The sequence below is a fragment of the Humulus lupulus genome, chromosome 1, assembly GCF_963169125.1.
Source record: "Humulus lupulus chromosome 1, drHumLupu1.1, whole genome shotgun sequence".
Taxonomy (NCBI): Eukaryota; Viridiplantae; Streptophyta; class Magnoliopsida; order Rosales; family Cannabaceae; genus Humulus; species Humulus lupulus.
In genome coordinates, this window is record NC_084793.1 from 10,156,196 (window position 1) to 10,183,365 (window position 27,170).

Genomic DNA, 27,170 nt, shown 5'->3' on the forward strand with positions numbered 1-27,170 from the left:
AAACATTCCCCAATCATCAAAATAAAGTTCCCAAGCTTCCCCATGCATCAAAACCCTCAAAACTCAAGGTTCAAGCGAATCGAAACTCAACAATTCACAAAATCAATTCAAAGCTTAGAAACTCGGAAAAACTCAAAACTTAAACTTCGATTACCTTCAATTGGGTTGTTTTCCGTCGAATCCTTCGGTTAAGAAGCTTCTAATATTTCCTAGGATCACTATGCCTCGATCCTCACTTGATTTCGACTCCTAGAACTCAAGATTTCGTCAAATATGCTCCAGGTGGCAAAAATGAACTAACGAAGGGGAACGAGAGGTTTTCTATCGTATGTTCTATCTGATAAGCTACTTCAACCTTAAGTAACCTCAAATAAAACCTAATGCTCGGGGTCCCGAAAACACCCCCGGGGACATTATAGTCAAAACCTCCAGAATTTCACCCTGATCTCAAATATTCCCAATTTATCACCAAATGAACATTTCTATTACCCCAAAATTGACCCCGTTATGACAAAACCGCTAATCCACTAAAAATAACCGTCTCATGCCGAATAACTCGAGTATATCTCCATAATAATGGAATCTCATTCACAAATCACATCATGCACCCAAATACACAAATTACCCTCAACGGGCCAAATTATCATCACACCCCTGTAATAAGAAATATGAACTCACATGCATGCATTTCACATCATATCATAATATAATCAACATATACATGCATTTTATCAATTAATAACATAATTAAGCAAGTATGGCCCTCTCGGCCTACTATTCACGCCGTTAAACACATCGGAGAATTCGGGGCATTACACAAACTGTAATGCCCCGGATTCCCTAATGTGGTTTAACGGCTGGATTTGTAGGCCGGGAGGGCCATAATTGTTTAATTATGCCATTAAACGTGTTTATGTATGTTTATGAGAATTATATTATAATATAATGTTAATTGTATGCATGTCGGTGATATATGTTGAGACCACATTATGATGTGGGTTTGTTCGAGCTGTTCGACATGAGACGATCGTAGATGATTGATTAGCGGTTTAGTCACAACGGGATTAAGTGTTGGGACTTGGTTTGAGTCTCGGGGTGATTTTGATGATTAGAGCGTTACCGAGAAATAAAGGGTAGCGGGATGTGAATTATTGGTGTTTGAGATTATTGAGAATACCGGGAATTGGAGAGCGTTAATTATGATTAACGAGTTAGGAGGAAAGTACCAAAAATGCCCTTGGGAGTCTTTAGAAACCATTAATTGACCTAGGGGTAAAATGTTCATTTCACCCCTAGGATAGATATAACCTTATTTAGCTGAAAAGGTGATGGAAAAACAGAGCATCTTTGAGAGTTCTCCCGTACCTTCTTTTTCTCTCTGTTCTTTGTGGTTTTTGAGCCAATTTTGAGGATTCTAGCTTGGGAAGCAAGCCTTGGGAGGTTGGGAGTGTGTTCCATCATTGAAGAGCTTCATAAGCCAAGCTTTGGGTAAGTTTCTAACCATAGTTTCTCTGGTTTGCTCTGTTTTAGTTTTGTTTTGCAGCTGAGTTTTCTAGGGTGAATTCATGGGTTTTGTTGGGAGTTTTGGCTAGGGTTCCCATGCTTGTGATGTTTGGGATGTGTTGGGATGGTTTTTGGGTTAATTTGGCATCAATAATAGGCTTTGGAAGCTTGGGAATCGAGTTAGAATCGAAGGAGATGAAGAAGGTCGGTTCAGGGGTGTTCTGGGCTGGAGGTAGCGCTACAGCGCCCACCCTAGGGCGCTATAGCGCTCCTCAGGAGAGTTTCTGGCACTTGGGCGGTTCTGAGTATAGCGCTGTAGCGCTAGGGGTTGAGCGCTGTAGCGCTACCCTGTTCCTTCCAAACCCCGTTTTGAGTGTTTTTAAGGGTTTTTGACTTGGGGTTTCAATCCTTAAGGCCCGGGATCGAATCTACTCACCGTGTGGGCATGTTTCGAGGTCCCGAGGATGGTGCTTAGGTTAAGACCCTATTATTGTGGATTCTCATTAATGGAGGTTATAATTGGTTGTGATTAGGTAACCGCTAAGGAACTAAAAGACCGATCGTTCTCAGGGGTCGTCTTTATCATACTTCTCGCTCGAACTTGAGGTAAGAAAACAGTGTATGGACACAGTTGCACTCTGTACAGGTATATGACATGCATGGTTTGATATTGAGGCATGTTGTTTGTTATATGTGAACGTGGATTGCATATCAAATGCTAATGATTGCTAATCACCTGTTTAAGACACTGACTAGTCAGGGACCGACTCTAAAGTCGATGATTATGCATTGAGTGGCTCTATGGCATTAATGCGAGATCGACCTAAGGTCGACGAACCTATAAGCGCTTGCCTGGTCTATGACCAGATGACTATAGCCAAGGTATATGACCCCGGTGACCGTTTGTCACGTGGCTAAGGGACGTTGTCCATAGTTTCGACTCTAGAGTCGTGAGGAAGGTTATGTTGGTGACCAATCACCATGCACCTGTCCTGAACAAACTTATGAATGAAACACTTATCGATTAAGCCCTGGTGACCCTATCGTCACATGGCTAGCAGGGAGCGATGCTCATTACTGTGACTTTTGGCTATTGTCACCTATTTGTTGGACTGATAGTCCTGGATGATTATTATGATCGTTGTTGATAATATACCGTATCTTATTGTGTTTTCTTGCTGGGCCTTGGCTCATGGGTGCTACGTGGTGCAAGTAAAGGAAAGGAAAAGCTTGGCCAGCCTTGAGTGGAGAGCTTGGGCGATGTAATGTACATACAGGGCCGCTTGACCGCCACGGTCGAGGAGTTCTCAGAGGGACTAGGGGTTTACCCTATTTTTGCCGCTTAGGCCAGCGGAGTTTGCATATATGAAACTGTAGCGACTCTTTTGTAATACGAATTACTTGTAAACATTTTAAAAGGCTCATGAGCAGTTTATTTACTTAATGAAATGTACCCTTTCCTTTTACTGGTTTTCCACCTTAACCTGATAATAATTACTTAGATCACGTTTTTAGCCAAAGGACTCGGGTAACGAGTCAAATTTCCGGTTCACCGTTCTCCGTAACTGTTCTGGGGTAGCCAGGGCGTTACACAAACCAACACCTAGGCGCTTGCTTTAAACCATATAAGGACTTCTTCATTCTGCACACCAAATTAGACTGATTTTTCTCGAATCCTAGAGGAATTTTCATGTAAACCTCTTCAGCTAAATCACCATGCAAGAAAGCATTATGTACATCCATATGATGAATTTCCCACTTCTTGATTGATGTTATTGCAAGAAAAGTACGAACTGTCACCATTTTTGCATCTGGAGCAAACGTCTCGTTGTAGTCAATACCTTCTACCTGATGATGACCAAATATGACAAGCCTTGCTTTCAATCTCTGCAAATTTCCACTTTCATTGTGGTTTTCAGTATACACCCATTTACTTCCTAGAGCTTTCTTCCCTAGAGGTAATTTTTGCAGGACCTAAGTGCCTTGATCTTCCAATGCCCGTATGTCCTCAGCCATAGCCTTTCTCCAACCTTCATGTTTTACAGCTTCCTTAATTTTTTTTAGGGGGATTGCCTGCAGTTACTACTGCTATATATTTTCTATGGTTATTAGAAAACTTATCACAAGATACAAAGTGTGAAATAGGATATGGAGTTGCAGAGAAAGTTGGTGAATAAGATGAGTTTGCAGAGGACTTTTATTTTTCACAATGGTATGAGTCACAAAGTCACGATAGCGAGAATTAGGTAACTTTGATCCCAGTTCTATCACTGGCTCGACTGGTTGTTGCATTTCACCCGTAGGTTCCTCATTTGTAGCAGCCGCCGACACTAAACCCCCTTCACATTCCTGGCCATCATCACCTCTATCTCCGCATTACTCCTCCCCATAGCTTGCGCCACAGTGTCCTCCATGGCAGCAGGAAAAATATCATGACAAACCACCCCTTCACCCACAAAGTCATCCTCAGAAAAGGATTGAGTACCCATGATATGACTAGAAGCATTATTAGGAGGGCCAACTTGTTCAGACAATGGAAAAATATTTTCAAAGAATTTAACATCCCGTGAAATAAAGATCTCTTTTGTTTCTAAATCATACAACTTCCATCCCGTTTTAGCAAATGGATACCCCTAAGAAAATACACTTACGACTTCTACTAGCAAAATTTTCACCTTGATGTTTTTGATTATGAGCGTAACTAATGGGTGTCGTATGTCGTATCAAATTTAAATATATATTTTTTTATTCACTTACACCAGCTACTTTGCTATTGTGGTAAATAAGGATCGAACCCACGAGGACTATGATCAAATTATTATTCAAAATAAGAACTAAACTGAAATTAGAAAGAGGTCTTAGTTTTAACAACTGAAAACATAAAATGAAGTAAATATCAAAAATTGAATAACTAAGGATATAACGATATTAAAGAAATAGTCAAGAATCATTCTCCACCTTCGACAATCAATCTATCAACAATGATGAATAATATTCTATTTTCCCAATTAAACTATTAACCCCACAGATAACACTTAAGCAGTCAACTATCTCAGTTTTCCTATTATACTTAATTAAAGCTAAGCACTCTTAACTAACCATTTTTACCTAGCAATAAACTCATTAAGCATGCAATCTATTTAACCTAGTAAAAGTATTACGGTTTATGGAAACATGTTAATCTAGGCAACAAATTCATTAAGCATGCAATTCATTTAACCTAGGTTCTACTTTTCATCACAATCAAAATACCTGTCACAATAGCCGAATTGTAATTTATCACTCTACTTAGAATCCTAAACTATTAGGTGAATAAAAATCCTAAGATGATAGAAGAATGATGCAAAACCCTAATTAGTGGCCATCTAAACAAGATTTTATAAGATTCTTAACATTCAAATAGAAAAGTAGAAGCAATATAATATAAAGGGAATATAAGGAATAAAATTCATCAATACATTCAAGATCTCATTTCTAGGGTTTTGAAATAACCCTCAACTATAAAGAAAACTACTCCATAACCATATTCAACACGTCCCCGTCCCGTCAAATCATCGGCCGAATTCAACACGTCCTCGTCCCGTCAAATCATCATGTCGATCTTCAAAGAGCTGGGCCTTAGCCATAGCATCAGCAAGATCAAGTGGCTTGGCCATTAAGAGCTCACACCTAATTTCTAGCTTCAGTCCCCAAATAAAAAAATTCAGAAACATGGATTCTTGAACTCCTGTAATCCGCGACATAAGTGACTCAAATTCCACCCGGTAGTCCGATACTCTACCTGTTTAAGTTAATTTGGAGATTCGTCCCAAGGGGTCATCATAAATGGAAGAGCCAAAACACAGCTGTAGTGCTCGAAGAAATGACTCCTAGTCGGCAAATGCTCCTCCCTTTTCCATCCACTGGAACCAGGTGGAAGGTGCCCCATCCAAGTGAAAGGCGGCCACCGATAATCGCATTGCGGGTTCCACACGATGAAGATCAAAGAACTTGTTGATCTTATAGACCCAGTTGTCCACACCCGAACCATCGAACCGAGGTATCTTGACTCTTCAGAGTTTTGAGAATGGAATTGATATCTCTGTTATCCATCTCCGCATCCGAACGTCGTCCTCCCACACGGCCCGATTCCCGTCCAGTACTCCACTCCCGACCAGAACTTGGAGATGAAGATTGTGATACCTGGGCAAATTTTTCCTCTGTTTTCGCCGTGTGTTGCTCCAAAAGCAGCTTGAAATTCTCCATTTGAGACTTCGAACGTTGCTCCCATTTGAGGTTCAATGCTTGCAGAAGAGCTGCAATCTCGTCGTTCTTCATGGTGAAGAAGATCAATGAAAGCACCAGTAATACCAAGCCCTCTTCGAGACAGAGCAAATCTCCATCAGCAAAATGCTATTTCATTCAACAAGTTGGAAAATCCCATTGCTTACAAGAAAACTATTTATACTCTTATTGCCAATATACTCACCCCTAACCGATTCAGTTACACCTCTCTCTCTCTCTCCTCTCAACACTCCAAGAACATCATGTAATCCTTCATCCACCATGGCTTCACGCGTGCTCTTCTCTTGCTGCCTTCAGCCTCATTCTTTCCTTCTTCAATGCCAATGACCTCTTGTTTGGGCTACTCTTCTAACACTCCTTGGGTTGTGGCCCAGTCATGCTTCGAGTCCAGAGTAATTGGGCTCTCTAGTTGGGCTGGTGTATCAGGCGCATTGAGGTGTACACCTCAAATATTTAATTAAAAATATATTTTAATAACATCTAAAAATATAAAGTAAGATCAATATATTGTTTTGGTTTAAAGTCAATCCCAATCCTTCAACATTAACTCCGAGATCCTCATCATTTAGCCTTTGCAATTCTTCAACATTTTCATTTTCACCAACGGCCCATTCATCATCGGATGACAACTCATCAATCAATGAAGCATCATTTTCTTTTGATAGAGATGTCAACTTCACATGTCTATCTTTCAACATTTTGTTGAACATTATATATACCAAAAAATGCATTCTTAAGGTAGTCAGTCGCTTTCTTCTTTTTGTATGAACTTGATTGAAAGTACTCCAATTCCGCTCATATCCTGATGCCGAGCAAGTAAAACCAATACTTTGATGGAAAATTTTTGTAACTTTGGAGTGCCATCTCCAAATTGAGCCCACCATTCCACTAAAATTGAACATTAAAAGAACAATATTACTTTAGTATACATACTACAAATTTTCTAACAGTATTAGAAATAAATTTAGACCTTTACCTGGTGTCGTTTTTCAAATGTCTATTTAGCTTGGGTGAATCCAAAGAACCCTTCCTTGGTTTGAAAAATTCTACATTGAAGGTCAGCTTTCTCTGTCTTCGAGGTTCGGTATAAGTTTGTCTATTCAATGGAACAAACCTAACTTGATCTTTGGATGGTTGGAAAATCCTGGTGCATAATGACAACAGGGATTCAAAAAGTACACAACGGCATGCAAATGTCAATGCAACTAAAGTTCCCATTTCTCATCTATTATTTCCCATATCTCCTTGTAATCTTTTTCTTCCCCTCCCAAATTTTGTGCTATTTTTTCTTTTGCTGAATCCATGGCATTATAGAGATAACCCATAGCTGGATCTTTATCAGCGTCAACTAACCTTAGCACTTCAACCAAAGGTTTTGTGGTCTTAATGGCATAAACCACACTTAGCAAAAAATGTTTGTCCTTCAAAACTATTTTCCTTGCTTTTTTTCCTCCTGTTTTAGATGCCCAAGCACAACTTGTCCACTCTTCAGAAGTAAACATAACCTCTAAAGATTGCTTCACTTGATAAATGCTTTTCAGTGTAAGAAATGCGGTTGCAAATCTTGTAGCAACAGGTCTTAAAATATCTCTTTTGGAAAATTTTTGCATCAAGCTTAGGATCCATTAATGATTGTGAATAAACTTGCTCAATTTTTTTGCTTTCAGTAAGGCATTCTAATGTTGTGGCAACTCTCCAATTTTTTCAAGCATCAAATCAAGACAATGTGCAGAACATGAAGTCCAATATAGATGTTTTCTTTTCTCCATTAATAATGTACCCGCCGCTTTGTAGGCACTTGCATTATCGGTAACTACTTGAATGACAAGATGCTCTCCAATTTCTTCAATAACATCATCCAACATTTTAAACAATCTTTTTGCATCTTTGATAAATGAAGAAGCATCAACACATTTATAAAACACGGTACTACTAGGACTATTAACCAATATGTTAATTATACTTCGATTTCTAATGTCTGACCATCCATCAGACATAACTGAAACTCCCGTTTGTGGCCATGTCTTCTTAACATCCTCAACTATAGCATCGGTAGTCTTTAGCTCCTCCTTCAATATCCATGTCCTAAGCTCATACATACTAGGAGGTTTCAATTCCCTACAATAATTGCCAATTGAACGACACATATTGATAAACAAAGGACTCTTAGCTAAATGGAAAGGCAAAGCATTCTCAAAGAAATACCTCCCAATGTCCATACAAACTTTATTGCGCATTTCTTTTGTATTTTTTGGAGTTATTTGAGTTGGTTCAGTGGCTGTCTTATCAGCATTATCACCACCTACATTCATCATAAACCTATCTATTGGACCTCTTATACCTCTACTAGGAATGGGAGCATTTTGTGAAAATAAGAACCCGACTCAACCAACTCTTCAAATTTAATTTGACTCACATGTTTTTCCAAAGTTTTTTGTTTCAAGTACTCCACAAATTCATTCTTCACTTCTTCGGGGACCTTCGGACATGGTGCAACATCTTTCCTAGTTTGAGCAAGGTGATCTTTCAACCTCGTAACACCACCCTTAATAACTTTTTTGCAATATACACACTCAAGATACTTATAACTTCCAGGAGTATCAACCTCAATGCTATGCTTCCAAGCTGGATCTTTCCTATTTGAATGAGTCCCACCACTATTATTACTACCACTACCACTAGCTCCTCCAATACAACTTTTTTTAAGCTTCTAACCATTCTACTATCTGCACAAAATAAAGAGATAAACAAAATAAACACATTGAATCTATCTAAAAACTAAATATGGATTATAATATAAAAATAAATAATATTTACCTTAACTCTCCTCGAAAGGCAGAGCAAAGAAGTAGGGAAAGAAGCTTCAGCAGCTATGCAGAGAAGTAGGGAGGAAGGCAAGCAGGTTTCATTTTTTTTTCCTTTCTCTGCTTCAGCGGCTTCAAGTAGGTTTTTGGGCAGGAAATGAACGAAAGGCAAAGCAGAGGAGAGGGGATGAACGAGAGGGAGAGGAGAGGCTGAGTGAGTGAGTTGTTAGGGTTTGTAATTTTATTTGTTTTAAGTTTTATTGGACTTATTAAAATATAAGTTTTAGGTTTTATTGGGTTTGGGCCTATTTAAGATGAGTTTTACAAGGTTTTGGCCTATTTAAGATAAGTTTTAATAAGTTTTTTTGGGCTTATTTATACCAGTTTTTTATTTTGGGTCTTTTGGCATAAAAATGGCCATTACTCCTGAGGCGCACGCCTCAGTCCATTTCTGCCTCACCCGCCTCAACTCAACACCTCACCTCTGCTAAGCAAGGCGCACGCCTTGGTGCATTTTTTTTCCACCTCACATTGAGGCGCGCCTCAAAACCATTTTTTTAAACATTGGTTCCAATTGATTCTTTCGTTTCTCTGGGTTTTGTCTTTATATATGTGTTTTTTTGCTAAAATATATGTTTGGTTGGGTGTAATGCCAACAAAATGGAAATGAAATCATTTCAATTTCTTGGTTGTTTGTTTGTTTTTAATTATAATATTGGAATGCTATCACAATTGGAATGGTTATTTTACAGTGGAATGGCAGAAATATCATTTCAATATATAACTTATATTAAATTTTATTTCATTCCATTGTCATTTTTTTTCTTATTTGCATTCCAATTCTTTTGTTTTTGTTACTCCCAACCAAACTAATTTTTACTTATTTAAAACTCATTTGTTCATTATAAATTAAGGATATATACATCAAAATTACTCAAGTTATACAAAATATTACACTTAAATACCCAAGTTATTTTTTTGACGGCAAAAATACTCAAGTTCAACTTTTACTTGCATTGTTAGTACTCACCATTAACTTTGATGTTAGATGTAAGAGCATCTCCAATGAAATGCTATAAAAGTGGTGTATAACCATTTTTTAGGCTATCTTCATAAAATTGAACTCCAATGGTGGTCTAAAATAAGAGCTTGGTGCAAAATGACCTTTAATGTTGTGTGAAAGTAAGTAACTGCCATATTTTTAATTTTGTAGTAAAATAACCTAACTACATTTTTAATATTACATATTACCAAATATGTCTTTTACCAAATTACTATTTTATTCTAATATTTTAATATTATTTATATGTATATTAGTTTTGTTTAATTAGTATTTATTATAAAAACTAATTAAACAAAACTAATATACATATACAACTATATTAAAATCATACGTTTCCTAAATAAATAAAAAATGATAGAAAATGACAATTTAGATAATCAACAATGTAAAATTATCATTTCTCTATAATTTTTAAAAGGAGGACATTAGCTTCTTGATGCCAATATTTTAAATCATTTACTATACTTTTTTGTCTAAAATATGTGCCAAATTTGGCATATGCTAAAAGTTGTGCCAAATTTGGCATATGCTAAAAGTTGTGCCAAATTTGGCACAAAATATAGCATGAGCCACATTTAACTCACAATAAATATCACTTTTTTAATTACTTCTTTGTCATTCATTAATACAAATTATTAATTTTTTAATTTTTAATTTATCTTTTAATAAAAAAATTAATTATTTTTGTATATTTTCAATAAACATTAATAGCTATATTGACTTTTTTTAGCTAGTTTGCATCTTGTACATTGGAGTACAAATGCAAAAAGTAGGCCAAATATATTATTGACACATATTTTGGGTTAAATTTAGCACAAATTATACACCATCCATTGGAGATGGTCTAATGGTGGGTACTAACAGTGCAAACTTGAACTTTGATACTTTTGTCGCAAAAAAAAAACATGGGTCCCAAATATCTTTTTTTCATTAACTTTTATTATAAACTTATAAATTCATAATCTCAAAAGAATAACAAACCATTCAAATAAAAAAAAGATATCAATTTTTCTTAAACATAATCTTTTATAATATATGACATTATTTATTTATTTCAATTTTATATCACATTTACAAATATATAATAAAAAAAAATTAATATATTATCTAAATAAAACTAATCTAATCTAATGAGAGTTAATAAGTGTGTAGATAACGGAAATTCTTGTGTTATCCAAAATTTGAAGGTGATGATGTGGCAATAGGAATGACAACTGGCAAGGAATGGATGGGTGACTTGGGTTAGGAGTAGCCCAAAGTGCCATGTTAGACCAGTGTGCCATGTTAGACGAGATATGGCATGTTAGACCAGTGTGCCATGTTAGACGAGTGCCATGTTAGACGAGATATGGCATGTTAGACCAGAGTGCCATGTTAGACGAGACATGGCATGTTAGACCAGAGTGCCATGGTAGACCAGAGGAGTGCGTGTCTTACCAGCCAAGTGCGTGACTGTCCAGTAGAGGTATGGCCGACCAGAAGGTGATATTCATCAATCAGGTAGAACAGACTATGTCAAGATTCCCATAAACGGCATCAACAAGAATCGGTCTTGACATACGCGGGAATCTCTCATTCTTCCCACAAATTGAGTGTTCTGTTAAATTTTGAATATTTTTGTAATTTAAATATAATAAATATAATGAAATATCCCGATTCTAGGGGAGAGCAGGTGTATAATCCTAAGCCTATAAATATATGGCTTATGGGATGAGGAAATGACTTTTGGAAATTTGGAGTTCTGATTTGAATTTTCTAGAGAGAGAGTGTTTTTTATCAAGAGAACTCTTTTGTATTCTGAGAATTTACACTGAAGAAACTCAGTTGACACAGGTTCATCTGATTTTGAGTGTAGATAAATAATCATATCTCTAAATAGATTAGGCTATTACCAACATATTGAGGCTGAACCACTATAAAAATTGTGCGTGTTATTTACTTTCTTTATGAAACCGTCTGTGTCGTTTAAATTCTCTTAAAGGTTTTGTCATTTTTTACGTTCTCACGTCGTTGGCAAAAAACGCGGTCAACATCTTGGTTTTAACGGTTTTTTATTTTTTTAATGTTAACTTTAACGGAATATTCTTATATTTAACAGTAGTTTGTAAACACTTAAACTTAAATAAAATAAAATAAATAATTAAAAAATTAAAATATGATATTTTTGAGATATTTTACTATGATAATTATTTACAAATAATAAATAATTAACAAATTAAAATAGAATATTTATTAGATATTTTACAATGATAATTATTTAAAAATAATAAATAATTAAACAAATTAAAATAAGATATTTTTGAGATATTTTACGGTGATAATTATTTAAAAATAATAAAATCATATACTTTATAAATTAAATAAAATTGAATTAAACTTAAACTCATTTATTATAATAATATCATATTAAACATATAATATAATCTACTGTCAATTAGCAGCAAATTGCTTTTTTTTTTTTTTTTTAAAAAAAAAACTAGCAAAAAACTTAAATTTAAAATCCACGTATAATATTTAATATTACATTAAACATATAATATATAATGTATTGTTGTCACTCTCAAATTTAAAAACTAGAACAAACATAAACTTAAACATAGATAAATAAATTATTTAATTAAAATATAATATTTATTTGAAATTTATATGATATTAATATAAATTTAATAAAAATAATTAATAAATTTTATAAATAAAACTAAGCAAAACTTGCATCGTGCTTGTAACTAGTATATATATATATATAGATCTTGTTTTTAGGAGTATAAATTATTTAATTATAATTTTTTGGATCAAATTTAACGTTTGATTTAGCTAATAGTTCTATTAAAAAATGACCCGATATAAAGTTTCAAACTTCATATATAAAGTAAAATGTATTTTAAACATCTTAAAATTTTCCGAAAGCAATGAATATAGACGATCGAAGTCAAAAAAAACTCAGGTACGTAAGAGTTGAAAAAAATAAATTCAAACAAGGAATGTTTGACTTTGAGTCTTATTTGCGTGTGTTGTGTTCCCCATTGGGTGTCGGAGACTAATATTTAAGAGTATACAGTGGGCTTGAATTCTGTGTTTCAAAGTCATCATAAACTATACACATATATATATATATATAAATGAACAGTTTGTGGTGTAAAAGCTTGGCACACGTTGATAAGACGAAGCACATAAATTGAGAAACATATGAGAACCATTGCAGCCTTCGTTATGAGATGGTTCGTAGCAGCTTCGAGTGTTGTGTGGATTCATATCCAATGACGACCTCACTGAGACTGATCGACCGCGTAATACTAAGTTGAACATAAAGCAGTGAGTCTCAGGCGCCGTGCTCGAACCTCTTTCTTCTCTCTTCTGCACAAAAGACTGCTCTTGATGAGTTTCAAACTTACTGATTAGATAGATCACACATGGCACACATAATAAACACACCAACAACATTTTCAGGACTCGAGTCTACTGTTGGAATTACTAACTATTCTATGAAAATATCTCTCATCTACTTGGGCCACCACCCTACACACCCATATCTCTTATACCCTTTTGACCTGTTTTGTCCTGTTACTTGTTTGGACTTTGTATTTTGATAAATTATTTTTTTGATCTTATGTTTTGTAAAATTGTTAAAATAGAACTCTAAACCCGATTTTGATCAATGTTTTCTCAATTAAAATCACAAATAATTTACCAAACTAATAATTCAAAACAAAGATAAAATCATTCTGCTTAAAAATTGTGTTGTTATATTCAATTTTTTCTTCATCAAAATTGAGTTTAGGGTTCTATTTTAACTATTTTACAAAATATAGAATCCAAAAAGTAATTTGTCAAAACACATGGTTCAAACAAATATAAATCCAAAAATAAATTAAAAAAATTATAATACTTTTTTTTACATGGATGATATCACTATATCTTAAGATAGGAAAGGTGTGGAACAAACTAGGGCTAAAGTTAGGACCACAAATTATACCTATATGTACTAATTGTTTGAGAAATTAAGAGGAAGGAAAATATATTAAATTTGATTATTTGATAATTAATTTTGTACCATTTTATTATTATTTTAAAAACTTAAAATTAATTAGTTATAATTAGATTAACTCATTTAATATTCTCACATATTTTTTATGTGAAACATTTATAATATTGGAAATTTCTTTGGTAGGTGCTTCAAAAAGAGTCATACCGGTGGGACTCTTTTGTGTTCTCAACCTGTGAATATTTTTCAGCGCAATTTTTTTTATGAACGTGTATATTGTAGTTATTTAGAACATCCAGAAAATTTTCAGAAAATTCTGAATAATTTATAGTGCAAAAACCTAATTTAAAAACAAGTTATTGCATACAAAAGCCCCGTCACTAAGGCTATTTTTGAAACCCCTACCATATAATTGTACCATATAATTGTCCGTTAGTATTACATGTAGAATTGGAATATATATGGTCTTAAGAAAGTCAATGCTACAATTTGACAAAATTAATTACACTCTCGACACCTAACAATACATTTTCTTAATAGCAAGCTCGTTAGAATAGCTACATGATCATCATTAAATTTGCAGAGATCGATTTGCAACCAATTTCTCTTATTTTTCCTTGTATAAATTTTTATCTTCTCAATTTCTCTTTCACCATTTTCGTTTTTCTCCAAAAAAAAATTCTTTCTTTCTCATTCTTTATTTTTCATCAATTGTTCTTTCACATTACTTTATTTCATTCTTTATTATAAATTTTTAATAGATTTTTCTCTTTGTAAATATGTTTATTTAAGATTTAAAAAAAAAAAAAGTATTGTTTTTAAAAGACATTAACCAAACACCACTTATTTTTTGAAACATACAAAAATTATTTTCTATTGTCATTTGTGAAAACACAACTTTGAAAACAAAATGAACTGAAAACAATAAGCCCTATATATATATATTTGTATTGTAGCAATATTGTTTCTTGTGTGCAAATAAAGGAAGAACAAAAATATATATAAAATACAAAACCATCATTTTTCTTAATGTATGTCATAATACTTGTATGAAACTTACAACAATGTATAGCATATATATTACAATAATATAATTATTCATGTAAAAAAAGAAGAAGCAAATTGTGTTTGCTCCCATTATTTCATGGTGTTACTCTACAATATTATCTTCATCTTTCGGCTTATGGCGGAAGTCACTCAAAAAACCGAATTATGATGAAAATGAGAATGAGAATGAGAATGATTATGGGCCGGTATAGATTTGGTATGGCCTCCGCCAAGGTTCCTTTAGTTCATCTTCGATGGAGGTTCCGTTGGGTTAGGCGAAGGAGGAGTATTATCCCCCCGGTTCAATGTGGAGTCCAAGTAGAGATTAATTGGATCTGTTATTTTCTTCTTCTTCATCATCATTAATACTGATCTACCACCTTCACTTGGATGAACATTAAAAATAGTGATAATGAAAAGTATAGTAAGAAGAAGCAAAAACACTTTGTACACAATGTTATGCCTCGTAGTTTTGTTTCAGATGAGTTTGTAGAGATATATATGTAGATCAACAAAATGGATTATGGAGTATATTTGGTTAAGATGTTAGTGGTTTATATATAGATATAATAGGGCTGAACCCTTAAGAATAATTGCATATATGTATAAATATACACGACTCTTTTGTTTTCTTTATTCCTTCACGACGAAAAATTGTTTTGACTCTTGACTTAGTAATTATATATAAAACGTATGTTTATAAATTTGAACAAGTCGTACAAGAAAAATGTTATATATTTAAGTTATTTGGAAATTAAATATTGGTAAATTTTTTTATATAGGAGTTTTACTTTAAGCCTAACTAGTGGGGCTCTCAGTGTTCTCGACCCATGAACGGTTTTCGGCGCGAAGTTTTTTATGACCGTGTATATTGTAGCTATTTAGAGCATCCTGCAAATTTTCAGAAAATTTCGAATAATTTACAGTACCGAAAACTAGGTTTAAACATTTTGTTGCACGCGTGACTAATTTTTTTTATGCGCATAGAAAACAACATGTTTGAACCTAGTTTTCGGAACTGTAAACTATTCGGAATTTTCTGAAAATTTGTAAGATGCTCTAAATTGCTACAATATACACGGTCATAAAAAAAATCGCGCCGAAAACTGTTTACAGGTCGAGAAACACTGAGAGTCTCGCCGGTAGGACTTAAAGTGAAGTCCCTAAAGAAGAATTGTTCATTAAATATATATATTTAGGACAATTCTTCTATAGGGGCTTCACTTTAAGCCCTACTGGTGGGGCTCCCAGTGTTCTCGACTCGTAAACAGTTTTCAGCGCAATTTTTTTTTTATGACTGTGTATATTGTAGTTATTTAGAGCATCCTGCAAATTTTCAGAAAATTATGAATAGTTTACAGCCGAAAACTAGGTTCAAACATGTTGTTTTACACGCGTATAAAAAAAATTGGTCACGCGTGCAACAACATGTTTGAACTTAGTTTTCGGTACTGTAAACTATTCGACATTTTCTGAAAATTTGTAGGATGCTCTAAATAACTACAATATACACGATCATAAAAAAAAATCGAGTCAAAAATTGTTCCCGGGTCAAGAATACTGAAAGCTCCACCGTTAAGGCTTAAAGTGAAGCCCCAATAAAATAATTCCCCCATATATTTATACACTAATATATCTTGACATGTACATATCTGTACACAGTAAACTTATTTTTCATCTTTTATAAAAAAAAAATAAAAAAAAAGCTAACGATCGATAATATATTTGAAAATTTATCCATTTTCTAAACGTATAAAAGGTTCTAGTTGATTGACCTTTGATCCCCTTTTTCCTATGAAATATTATTTGACCCCCTTTTCTAAACCCGAATTTACAAGGTGCTTTCCAAAATATTTTTTTTCTTCAATTAAATTCTCTTTAAATGTATTATCAATTAAGTTAATATATATTGTTATATTTTTATATTTAAATTATACTTATTTCTGAAAGATATACTCTAAATGGCTATACTATATAAACGCATCTCACAAATTCAATATATTAAAAATAGTTTATTAATTACTTGATATTATATATTTTAAGTTTATTTACTTTTATCAACTAGTTTTCAAGGTTCACTTGCTGATGACAATAAATTAAGGGTAATAATATCATAAATCCTTTTCTGTGGTTCACTGTATATTTAGAGGCTATATAAATATATATATAATAAAAAAAAAAAATCAAGCATACATGTAGACCTAATACTTTAGTTAATTAACCATGCACGTTGGGCTTGCATGTGTTCATATTGGTTAATCTAACCTTAATTATCATACCAATATAATTATGACGTCATCTTTGTGACATAATAATGGAGTTTGACATTGACTCGCTATCTTACCGAGAAGCTCATGTCATTGGTCTATTCACGAATATATTTATTAGTCTACTCTTGGTATTTTTTTTATTTTAAAATTAAAATATATAAAAGCACTAATTAACAACTAATATTATTTGATCAATCCTCAACGTACGTATTTTCAAAGTTGGCTATTTTTAATTTTTATTGTGAATTTTTTAATTAATCTTGGACACTTTTTGCCCAAAATTTTGACTTTTGTATTTTCTTCTGTTGATTCCTTATTTTTGTTCAAACTTTTGAGTTGGTTTCTTCACTTTAATTTAATATACTATTGACTAATAATTAATTAATTAATACCCGAGCCAGCTGATTAAATCGACACGGTAGATTAATGCTAAGTTATGAAGACTGCTGCTTGGTATATAGTCAATTTCCTGTATGCCTTTGTTCAAGTCTACTTAAGGAATTAATTTGATGAGGATTTTATTGGAGAGAAAATCCCTTTTTTTTTAAACCACCCATGTGACCCATAAATTTTGTTCAATGAGAATTTAAAATACAAATTATATGTATTATAAATTATATTAATAAATATAAAAATTATAATTATCTACTTCAAATAAAAATTATAGTTATTTTTAGAAATTATATATATTTTTTTGTGAGGCTTAATTGTAATAAAAAATATTTATGAGGATTTTTTTATTAATATTTGTTAAAGAAATAATAAATTAAAAATACGTAATATATATTCTTAATGTGTTTTTTTTATTGGGACCCAACTGGATCCGTCCCTGCATAATCATACTTTAGGAAATATAAACATGTAACAAATTAAATTTTTTTAAAATATACAATTATTATCAATAGAAGAGAAGAGAAATTTTGTGTCAATTTTTGAATTTTTTTATGTACAATTATTAAAAAAAATATATATTTGAAATTTTTAAATATAATATTTTTTTTTAATTTACAATTGAAGTAGTTTAAAATGTTGTATTTGAGTTACAAAATAATTTTTTTGACGCTAAAAGTCACATTTTACACTAATTTAGTGTCACCATTAAAAATCATCTAGATCAATTAAATCCATTAATATACTACTTATTATATTTTGCAACTACTTATTAAATATAAAAATATGATAAAGTTTTTTTTTTTTCAATTTTATGATTTTAAGAAATTTTTTACATTTTTACGTGTTTCATCTTTTGTATTATTTTTTAGTTGTTTAAGTTTATGTATAATTGTTTTCATGTTGTTTTTTTAGTTATTTAAGTTTATATACAATTGTTCTATTGTTGTGTTGATGTCTAATTGGTGTTTATTTATTTTCACATATAAATTGAATTTTGTTTTTATTAAAACGTGTTAGTATGCAATTGGTTAATTTCTAGTTGTTGTCCAATTATTTTTTTAATTGTTATTTAATGTATTAGTATGTAGTAGGTTGATGTCTAGTTGTCGTCCAATTATTGTTTTTTAGTTGCTTTTTTGACACCGTATTTTTATAAATAAAAAACTTTGAAAATTATATTTTTGAAAACTTAAGGTATTATTTTTAAAAAAATAATTCAAAAACTGTAAAAAACATCACAAAATATATATATTTTAAAAAAACCCTTGTATATCTTTATACATAAAAAAAGTGTATTTAATAGATTATTGGTTTAATAACTTATAATTTTTTTCTGTTAATTTTAATAAATTATTCTTAATATTTACAAAATATTAATCTGTTCATTTAAAAATGAATAAAATACTATTAATATTTACAAAAAAAAGTAAGTCTTTCTTTGATGATACTATAAGAAAATAGTATCTTAGAAAGAAGATAGAAAGCAAACTTATATAGATCCTAAAACAAGTTAAATACAAGGATTTTCAATAAATGAATGAATCCTATATATAAATATATGGATCCGATTCAATTGGATCTGTTTTTACTTGAAGAGCTTTATTAATATTTATTACAATTGAAAGTAAATTTATAAAGGTAATTTATCATGATTGTTAAATAAAACTAAATTTTCCAAAATTAATGTCCATATATTGATATCAATCATTATTCGGTCGGCTAAGTATTTTTTTCTTGGTACATGTGTATTATGCACTCGTATACATATACATATATTCTTATTTGTATGAAATATTAAAGGTGCCTTTCTTTTGTCAATTATTTGCTGTGAATAATTAATATTATTAGAAGTAGATTATCCGTCATTAATAATATTAGCGACAGATAATTAATATTATTAGAGGCAGACTGTACACTACTAATAATCATTACAAGAAAAGCATTTAGAATAACTCTAAAAAAGTGCTATAAAAATTAATTTATAAAACTTTATCAAATGCTAACATAGATCATGTTATTAAAGTACAAACTATTTTATAATAATTTTTAAATATGTTATCAATAGGGTTATAATTAACTATTATATAACAATTTTTCTTTGATATAATATACATATATAATATCTATTTATTAGGCTTATAAATATAATGTCAAGAGCAACAACTTAGGACACGAATGGTAGAATTTTTATTTTTGAATTTTTTAAATACAAAAATGGAAATGAACTTAGGGCCTGTTTAAAAAAATAAAATTATGTTTGATAACTAATTTTGTTTTTTGTTTTTAAAAACAAAAAATAATAAACATGTTTGATAACTTTTTTTTTTATTTAACAATATGAGGTGTTGATTTGAAGAGGAGAAGAAAAAAATAAAAACTTTTTTAATTAAAATTAAAAAAATAATAAATAAAAATAGAGTTATCAAACACATTTTATGTTTAATTTTCAAATTTCTAATTAATTAAAAAAAAAAATTAAGTATTACCAAACAACCCCTTAATACTTCATGACATTAAGAGTCATAAAAAATATTATTATAGATTCTTTTATAACTTGTTATATTATATTAATGATAACGTTTGGTTATAGTTGTAATTTTCTAAACAAAACACTATAATATGTTATAACTGATAAATTTACAACAATTTGTGTTTGTCATATTATAAATGTAATAGCATTTATTGTTGTCATATATTTTAAAACAAATTATTATTTTTTATTTATATCATATTTTAACAAATTTTATTATATATTTTGATAAAATATATTACCAAAACAAATATTGACAAAATATTAATATCATTACATTAGTAATTAAGTGCAATACAAAACATTTCTAAAATATTAACTAAAAAGTGAAGCAAATATATAAAAGTAGTACACCACAAAATAAAAACACTTCAAAAATTTTGTAGTCGAACTCGAATCTTTCATCACTGTATACTCTGAAGAAAGTACCTCACCAAATTTAGAACACAAACTTAAAACCAATAAACCAGGTCACAACAAGTCTAATTAACATGTCTCAAGTAAAAAAACTTTAGCATATAATTTTCTTTTAAAAAAATGTAAGGTTCATTGTAAGGAGAAGACATGGTGAGCAATTCTCACAGAATTATAGATTGGTTTGTCTGCCCTGCATCAACCAGAAAGCAAAGGGAAAAAATTAAATAACAAGCTTAAAAAATCTTAAACATTGATAAAAATCTTAGAGCATGAATATGTTCTAAACAACTTACCATAATTGTAGTCTCAGACAAAAGATTTTGCATAAACTGCTAAGGATTTCTACTGCCTTAATTTAATCGGACCTGAAATTGTTTAATTAAAACTGCTGAGGATTTGCCAAAGCATGCACATTCGGAGAATAATTAAAGCAGTAAAAATAATCTTCACCTCTTGCATTCCCTAATAAACAAGAGGATATATCATACTACCCAAGCAAAAATGGACTCTCAAAACTGCATGGAAGAATTTAAGTAACATAAGGATCTGTTGATATGATTCTAAATTTTCAAAAGAAACTTTTATATAAATACACACATGAAAACTAAGAGTGAGAAACAGGTGCAATTTCACCTATCATAACACAAAACAAATACTCAACAACTGAGAAAGAACATGATCCTAAGCTTACCTTCTCTAGGAAAAGTTTACTATTTAGTTAGATTTAGAAACCATGAAAATCCCAGAACAACTCCTCCTGAACAGGGATGGGATGGTCGGTGGAATGTGAATGGTGATAATAGTGTGTCTTGCATAGCTTTGTCAAATAAAAAAAGAAACACACTGTCAATAAGAATTGCGAAAAAATAAATCATTTAAAATACCAAAGTTTCAAGAAAACAGGGCAGCAGCTACTCACATCATTCAAATACAATTAAGCCAATTGTAAATTTGGAATCTGAAATTTGTATGTTGTGGCAAAAGTTCAAATTTAGAGCATAAAGATAAGCTTACCATAATTGTAGTCTCAAATTTACACACCTGTTTTTTGAGTGTGATTTCAGCTCAAGATGTCTTTTAGAGATCAAACAATGGTTAGGCTGGAAAGTGAGAAATAGACCTTTGTTGGAGCTGCTGCGGTGTATCTCGAGGTCTAAAATGCAGCGTTTCAAGAAACAAGTTTTGAGGACAGCAGTAGCTGGTTTGGTGTACCAAATTTGGGTAAATAGAAATGATTGCTATTGGAACCAGAAAATGCAAACAATTACAGCTTGTGTACAGGGGATTAAATGCAATGTAAAGCATAGAATTACTAGCATTAGAGCTAACCATTTTACACAGAAAGAGAAGGAATGGTTTGATACTTTATAAGTTTTTTTTCTGTTGTATTTAGCTCTTGTCCAGGCCTTTGTTTATAGGTGCTGAATAGAATGTAATGGATGTTTGAAGCAATAAAATTGATCTGATTCATCAAAAAAAAAAAAAAATTGTAGTCTCAACGCAGCTCTTGAGACCAATAGAGTTTAACTTTCATATGTGCACATCATCAAGCAAAGACTATCTAATGTTGCTAAGATTATGCAGAAACTGCTAAGGATTTCTACTGCCTTAATTTGATTAGACCTGAAATGGTTTTAATTGATTGATATAGCATAAAAAGCATTGTTCTAGAATAAGAACATTATACACTCTATAACATCAAGAAAAAAATATCTTACTTATCCAATGCCTCCCTCAAGGTACTTTTGCTTTCAAATTTCAAAGTAGATCTTCATAAAATATGTTGACATCCATTCTGGTGAGCCCAGAAAGATACTTTTCAATCCAACTGGTCACTAACTCTTCAAAATTCTTAAAGTTGAAGAAAAATTGATTCTCGCTCAAGCTCCAAAGTGAGATTTAAAGATAAAAAGCTTCTTTAAGTCTTCATATAGACCAAGAAAAGAGAGAATAAAAACAAAGAAATATTTATTTATTATTTTGAGCTTCAAAAATATAACAATAATCAGAAATAGGCAGTATGACCATGTGAGTTCTTATGCTATCGAAAAGATAAATCTGACCAGTGTTTTTCATGAGCATATAATGGCATTTTTACTCTTCTAAAATTGAGATGTCACATTACCTTAATTGAAAGGCTTTAGCTTTAGCCCTACTCCTCTAAAACTACCCAAGCCAAAATAGACTTTCAAAGCTGCATAGAAGACTTTAAGTAGCATAAGAATCTGCCAGTACAGAATCTCAAATTCTGCAATAGCTTTTTTATCACCAATAGCTTTTTACCTCTTTACATGTACATCCCACAGTGTTCAAATTTGGAAAAATCACCAATGAAGAGCCTGAATAAAGCTAACTATCATAAATATGCTTGTCAAGGACCCAAAATCAAGTACAAGAACTCCTCAGTCTTTCTGCTCTGCTTCGACAAAGTATGATAAACCTTCAGAAGCATAAATTTACAAGCCATTTCTATGTATTATTATTGTTCAAAACTACATTTCAAATGCTGTAATATAATTAAAAAGTACCTAAACTTATAATTGATTCTTTTATAACCTATTATGCTATCATGCAATCACAACTCATCAAAGCAGCTCCTTATACAGATTGGTTTGAGGATTCTGTTGCAGAAAGTGAAAAGTACTTGTAATAATGCAAACTATATAAAATAATTTAGAGACAATTAAGTGGTAAAATACAATACCTCCATTTGTTGTCATATTATAAGCTTGTAATACATACAACCTCATCTTTTCTCATCATCATTTATTAATTTAAGAGACAAACACATTCAAAAGTTCTTCTCAATTACTATAAATATTTCACTTATGTCAATTGTGACCTCACACTCTCACCTCATGTGTTGTGTTCTTTAATAACTCTTCTTCCTAAAGAAGTAGCGTAATATTACAGTGACAAATATCAGTGAGAAACACTACAAAATGAGCACTAGCTACATAAAGAAAATCACATCAGCAGTTAAGGTGGATACACCTCATTGTAGTTTTCAATGACTTTATTTCAATTATTTTTGGCTTGATCCATCATTTCAAGCTCATCTAAAAAAATTACAGCAATAATATAATGAAAACAAAAGGTCTCATTTACTTTCCCTAAAGTGATAACCTTATCATATTCATAGGCCCAATATTTATGAACCGGTGGAGTTAGTTACTGGCCCAATTCCTCAACAATGAAACTTTTTGAAAACCCTAAAATGTTGTAGAAGTGAATATTATTTCCGGCGGGAGAATGATAACAGCGGCTGCTCCGCCGCTAATACTCGCGTATATAGAAAAAAAATATGCAGAGCCCCTCATTTGATCCGCCTCTTCTCTTTTCTTCTCCAAAATACGTTTTTGCAGCCGTCTGAGAAAGAAGGTAACTCATCCATTCTATTTCTCTACCTTTTTCTTTCTTCTTCTTCTTCTTCCTTTGTACGAAACTCACCGTTCGTTATCATTCTCAACAACCACGTCTGGGGAATCAGATCGTGCAATCCCAAGAAGCCAAGTGAGTAAACCCAAACCCTTTCATTATTATTTTTTCTTTCAGAAAAATAAAAAAAAGATTGGGAGAGAACTTGGAATCTTTCGACTGGGTATTTGAGGGGGAAGACCCTTTTCTCAGATTCCAAAGTTATGGGCTTTTTCAGTGACCAAGGGTCTGTGGTGAGGTTGGTAGTTGTTTCTGACGTTGAATTTTGTGATGACCAGGTTGATCTGTTCTGTTGGACTTCATTGACTGGTCACTCTCTCGCTAACGCTCTCAAGCAGGTAAATTAATTTGACTCCCTTCTCGGTGTTTGTGTTTGTGTATGTGTTTTGTATTGTATATATAATTTATGGGCCTTGATCTGCATAACTCTCTTGGGTTTTTATTGAAATACTTTCAAGAACCATAAAGTTGAAAAATCCAAGGTGTATCTGCTTCTTTTTTAGCTATGTGGGGTCGCTTATTTAGGCTTTTTATTCTATTTCAATGTTTCAAAACCTGTATTTGATATTTGTTACCAAAGTATTTTGGTGGTCTTGTTGTGGGTTGGGGGAAGATCTCTTTGTTTTTGTAATTGTTTCCCTTTTTTGACTGCTTGCTTTGTGATTGAAAATATGCTATTCTGGAATTAGAATCCGAGTTAGCATTTTTAAACTTTTTTTCCCACAAGAATCAGATAAATTAGAACAACAAAGGCTTTTTTACAGATAGAAATAAGTCAAAACTAGTTTCTATATATTATGGACATTTATGGTTTATGTTATTTGTGTTAAATATTATGTATTTTTTGGACAGTATTTGTTTTGATTTGTAGGTTTAAGATTTTTGGGTATGTTATAATATAGTCGGTATAAGATTTTTGGGTATGTTATAAGATTTCATGAAATGTCGGTAGAAATTTTATACATTTTAATATAATTTAATTACAAATAAAAAGTTTGTAAGAAAAGTTAAAATGGATAAAAATAATTTAAATTTAATAATGGTTATATTACATTAAATTAATAATTAGTTTAATATTTGAAAAACAAACTAAATTTAATTATAGTAATAAAATTAATAATAATAAAAAATGCTGGTATTTATTAAAATTATTAAAAATAAATAAATTATGGTAGTTTAATATAAATGTAATCATTATAAATAAATTTCGTTTATTTTACAATTATTAAATTATATTTATTAATTTGGTAATTATAAATTAAAAAACAATTTAAGTTTGTTTAAAATTAACTATAGTAATAATTAAGGATAACTTAATTAATTTTATTATTGCAAAATTAATGAATTAGGAAATAAATGTGTAAAATTTAAAAAGGTTTTATAATAAATTATCATAAATAATTTGTGAAAAATGAAGTCATTATAAAATAACACAAGTTATCATAAAATAACATGAGATAAATTTATATAAATTTTACCATGAATAAAAAAAAAATATTTGTTAACTATAGTAATAATTAAGTAATAAGATATCATAAAACTCAAGTTTGTCCAGGAATAACACTTCTCATAAGACGTCATAAAACATTTAAAATAATAAAACTTTTTAAAATGATAGGATTATGACACTTGCTCTTTTTTCTTTCCTTTCTTATATTCCCTTATATCACTGTAGATGGCGATTGATAAGTCTTGGACAACATTGAGAAATCGTGGTTGTCAAGAATATTGGAATGGTCTACAAGCTTTTTTGAGGATGGCGTCGGAACATAAGGATTCTGATGGAAGAATTAGGTGCCCGTGTGTCAGATGCATAAATAATAGATTGGAATCTTTGGATGTTGTGCAAGCACACGTATTCGATAGGGGTTTTCATCAAGCTTATGATAAGTGGATTTATCATGGCGAGGAGGAAGAAATTGTTGCCAATGAGGTGGTTGATGAGAATGAAGACGATGAGATGATTCATGTTGTGGAAGACTCCCTTTTATCGACAACTGAGGAAGTAGAAACGGATCCCGGCACGAGTCAATCTCAACATCAGAGTGAAGGGTCTGGTAATGAATCTAGCATTGATTCGTCCCCGGCCGATCAACACGAGATACTAAATAAAGTACTCGTGGAGAAATCTGACTACCAAAAAGGTGTGAAAGGGAAAGGGAGAATGTCAACCTCCAGCTCTACAAATCAAAGTCAGTCCCCAACACATACTGCTCCTACGCCTCATGAAGATATGACTACTATGGCTCTGATGATGAAGGCAATGCGTGAGACGATTCAGATGATGACACCCCAGAAATCCAGTAGTCTGTATAACCCACAGTTTGACAGCTTTCTGCAGAGGTATTTGCCATCACAATCTGAAGATGGTACGTCTTCTCGAAGTAACACCGCCCATCCTGACCTGCATACACCGCCACAACAACAGTACCAGCCTCCTCCACAGTATCCGCCATATATGTCGTCGCAACAACCTCCGCAATATCAAAATCAGTACATGTTTGGACGCTCTTCCCAGTCTCATCCACTCTACTGTAACTTTACCGACTTTACAGGAGGATCGATGCAGCATCCGCAGCCTAATCTTAGGTATGGTGAGGTTGGAGGTCCGTCGCAGCAGCAGCCATTTTCTAGGTATGGTGAACTTGGGGGCTCCTCGCAGCAGCAGCCATTTTTTAGATATGGTGAGTTTGGGGGCGAGTCGCAACAACAGGAGCAACCTTTTTTATCCACCCCGATACACCCACGACCACGGGATCAGTTTGGGGACCTCACGCTTGGACAATCTTCACAGCATCATTATATTCCTTCACTACCACAACCATTGCCACAGCCACCGCCACCGCCACCGCCACATCAGAATGTTGAAGATGAAGATAATTAGCAAATTAACCTTATTGATTATATTTAGTTATTAGTTTATGTATTTTGACTAAATTAACAGTGTAATTATTTATTATGACAATATCGGTATTAGTTAGTTTGTTTGATAAATATTAAAATTATGTATTAATTTAAATGTTAGTTATGTTTAAATTAATTAATTGTTTATTTTATTCAAAATTATTATGAATTAGTTTTTAAAATATTTAAATTTAATTAATATTAATTTATATTGAAAAGTATAATAAAAAATAAAATTTTAAAAATCATAAGTAGCAGACCCCGCAACTAATAACTGCCGGTAATTAATTTTATTAATCGGTTTTGACACATATATTAGCGGCGGGTTGTCAATCTGCCGCTAATAACTCTTATTAGCGTCAACTTATTACCGGTGGGGAAGTAGCGGCGGATTCCCGCCAATAATTGTTAATTACGACGGAGGGGTGGCTTAGTAGCGGTGGAGCTTACCGCCGCTAATGCCATTAATAAATGTTGTAGTGTTATATATTTACTTAATTAAGTATAACATTTTAGACTAATTAATTATTGACTT

The 27,170-nt window shown here is 31.9% G+C and overlaps 1 protein-coding gene and 1 long non-coding RNA gene across 3 annotated transcripts; one reads left to right on the forward strand and one right to left on the reverse strand.

The window, feature by feature from the left end:
• Positions 1 to 20,112: 20,112 nt before the first annotated feature.
• On the reverse strand, positions 20,113 to 21,121 carry LOC133785410 (uncharacterized). 2 transcript variants are annotated; one of them, XR_009871419.1, is made up of 4 exons: positions 20,985 to 21,002; positions 20,744 to 20,808; positions 20,587 to 20,658; positions 20,113 to 20,483 (listed from the first exon to the last, which is right to left on the reverse strand). It is a non-coding gene; the product is annotated as an uncharacterized LOC133785410 (long non-coding RNA). The 2 variants fall into 2 exon arrangements; XR_009871418.1 differs by having other exon boundaries at positions 20,744 to 21,121.
• Positions 21,122 to 23,524: 2,403 nt separating this feature from the next.
• On the forward strand, positions 23,525 to 26,794 carry LOC133785404 (uncharacterized). The gene is made up of 4 exons (XM_062224646.1): positions 23,525 to 23,674; positions 23,784 to 23,806; positions 24,010 to 24,069; positions 25,407 to 26,794. The coding sequence occupies exon 4, from the start codon at positions 25,407 to 25,409 to the stop codon at positions 26,613 to 26,615; it is 1,209 nt and encodes a 402-aa protein (XP_062080630.1). The 5' UTR covers positions 23,525 to 23,674; positions 23,784 to 23,806; positions 24,010 to 24,069; the 3' UTR covers positions 26,616 to 26,794.
• Positions 26,795 to 27,170: the final 376 nt, after the last annotated feature.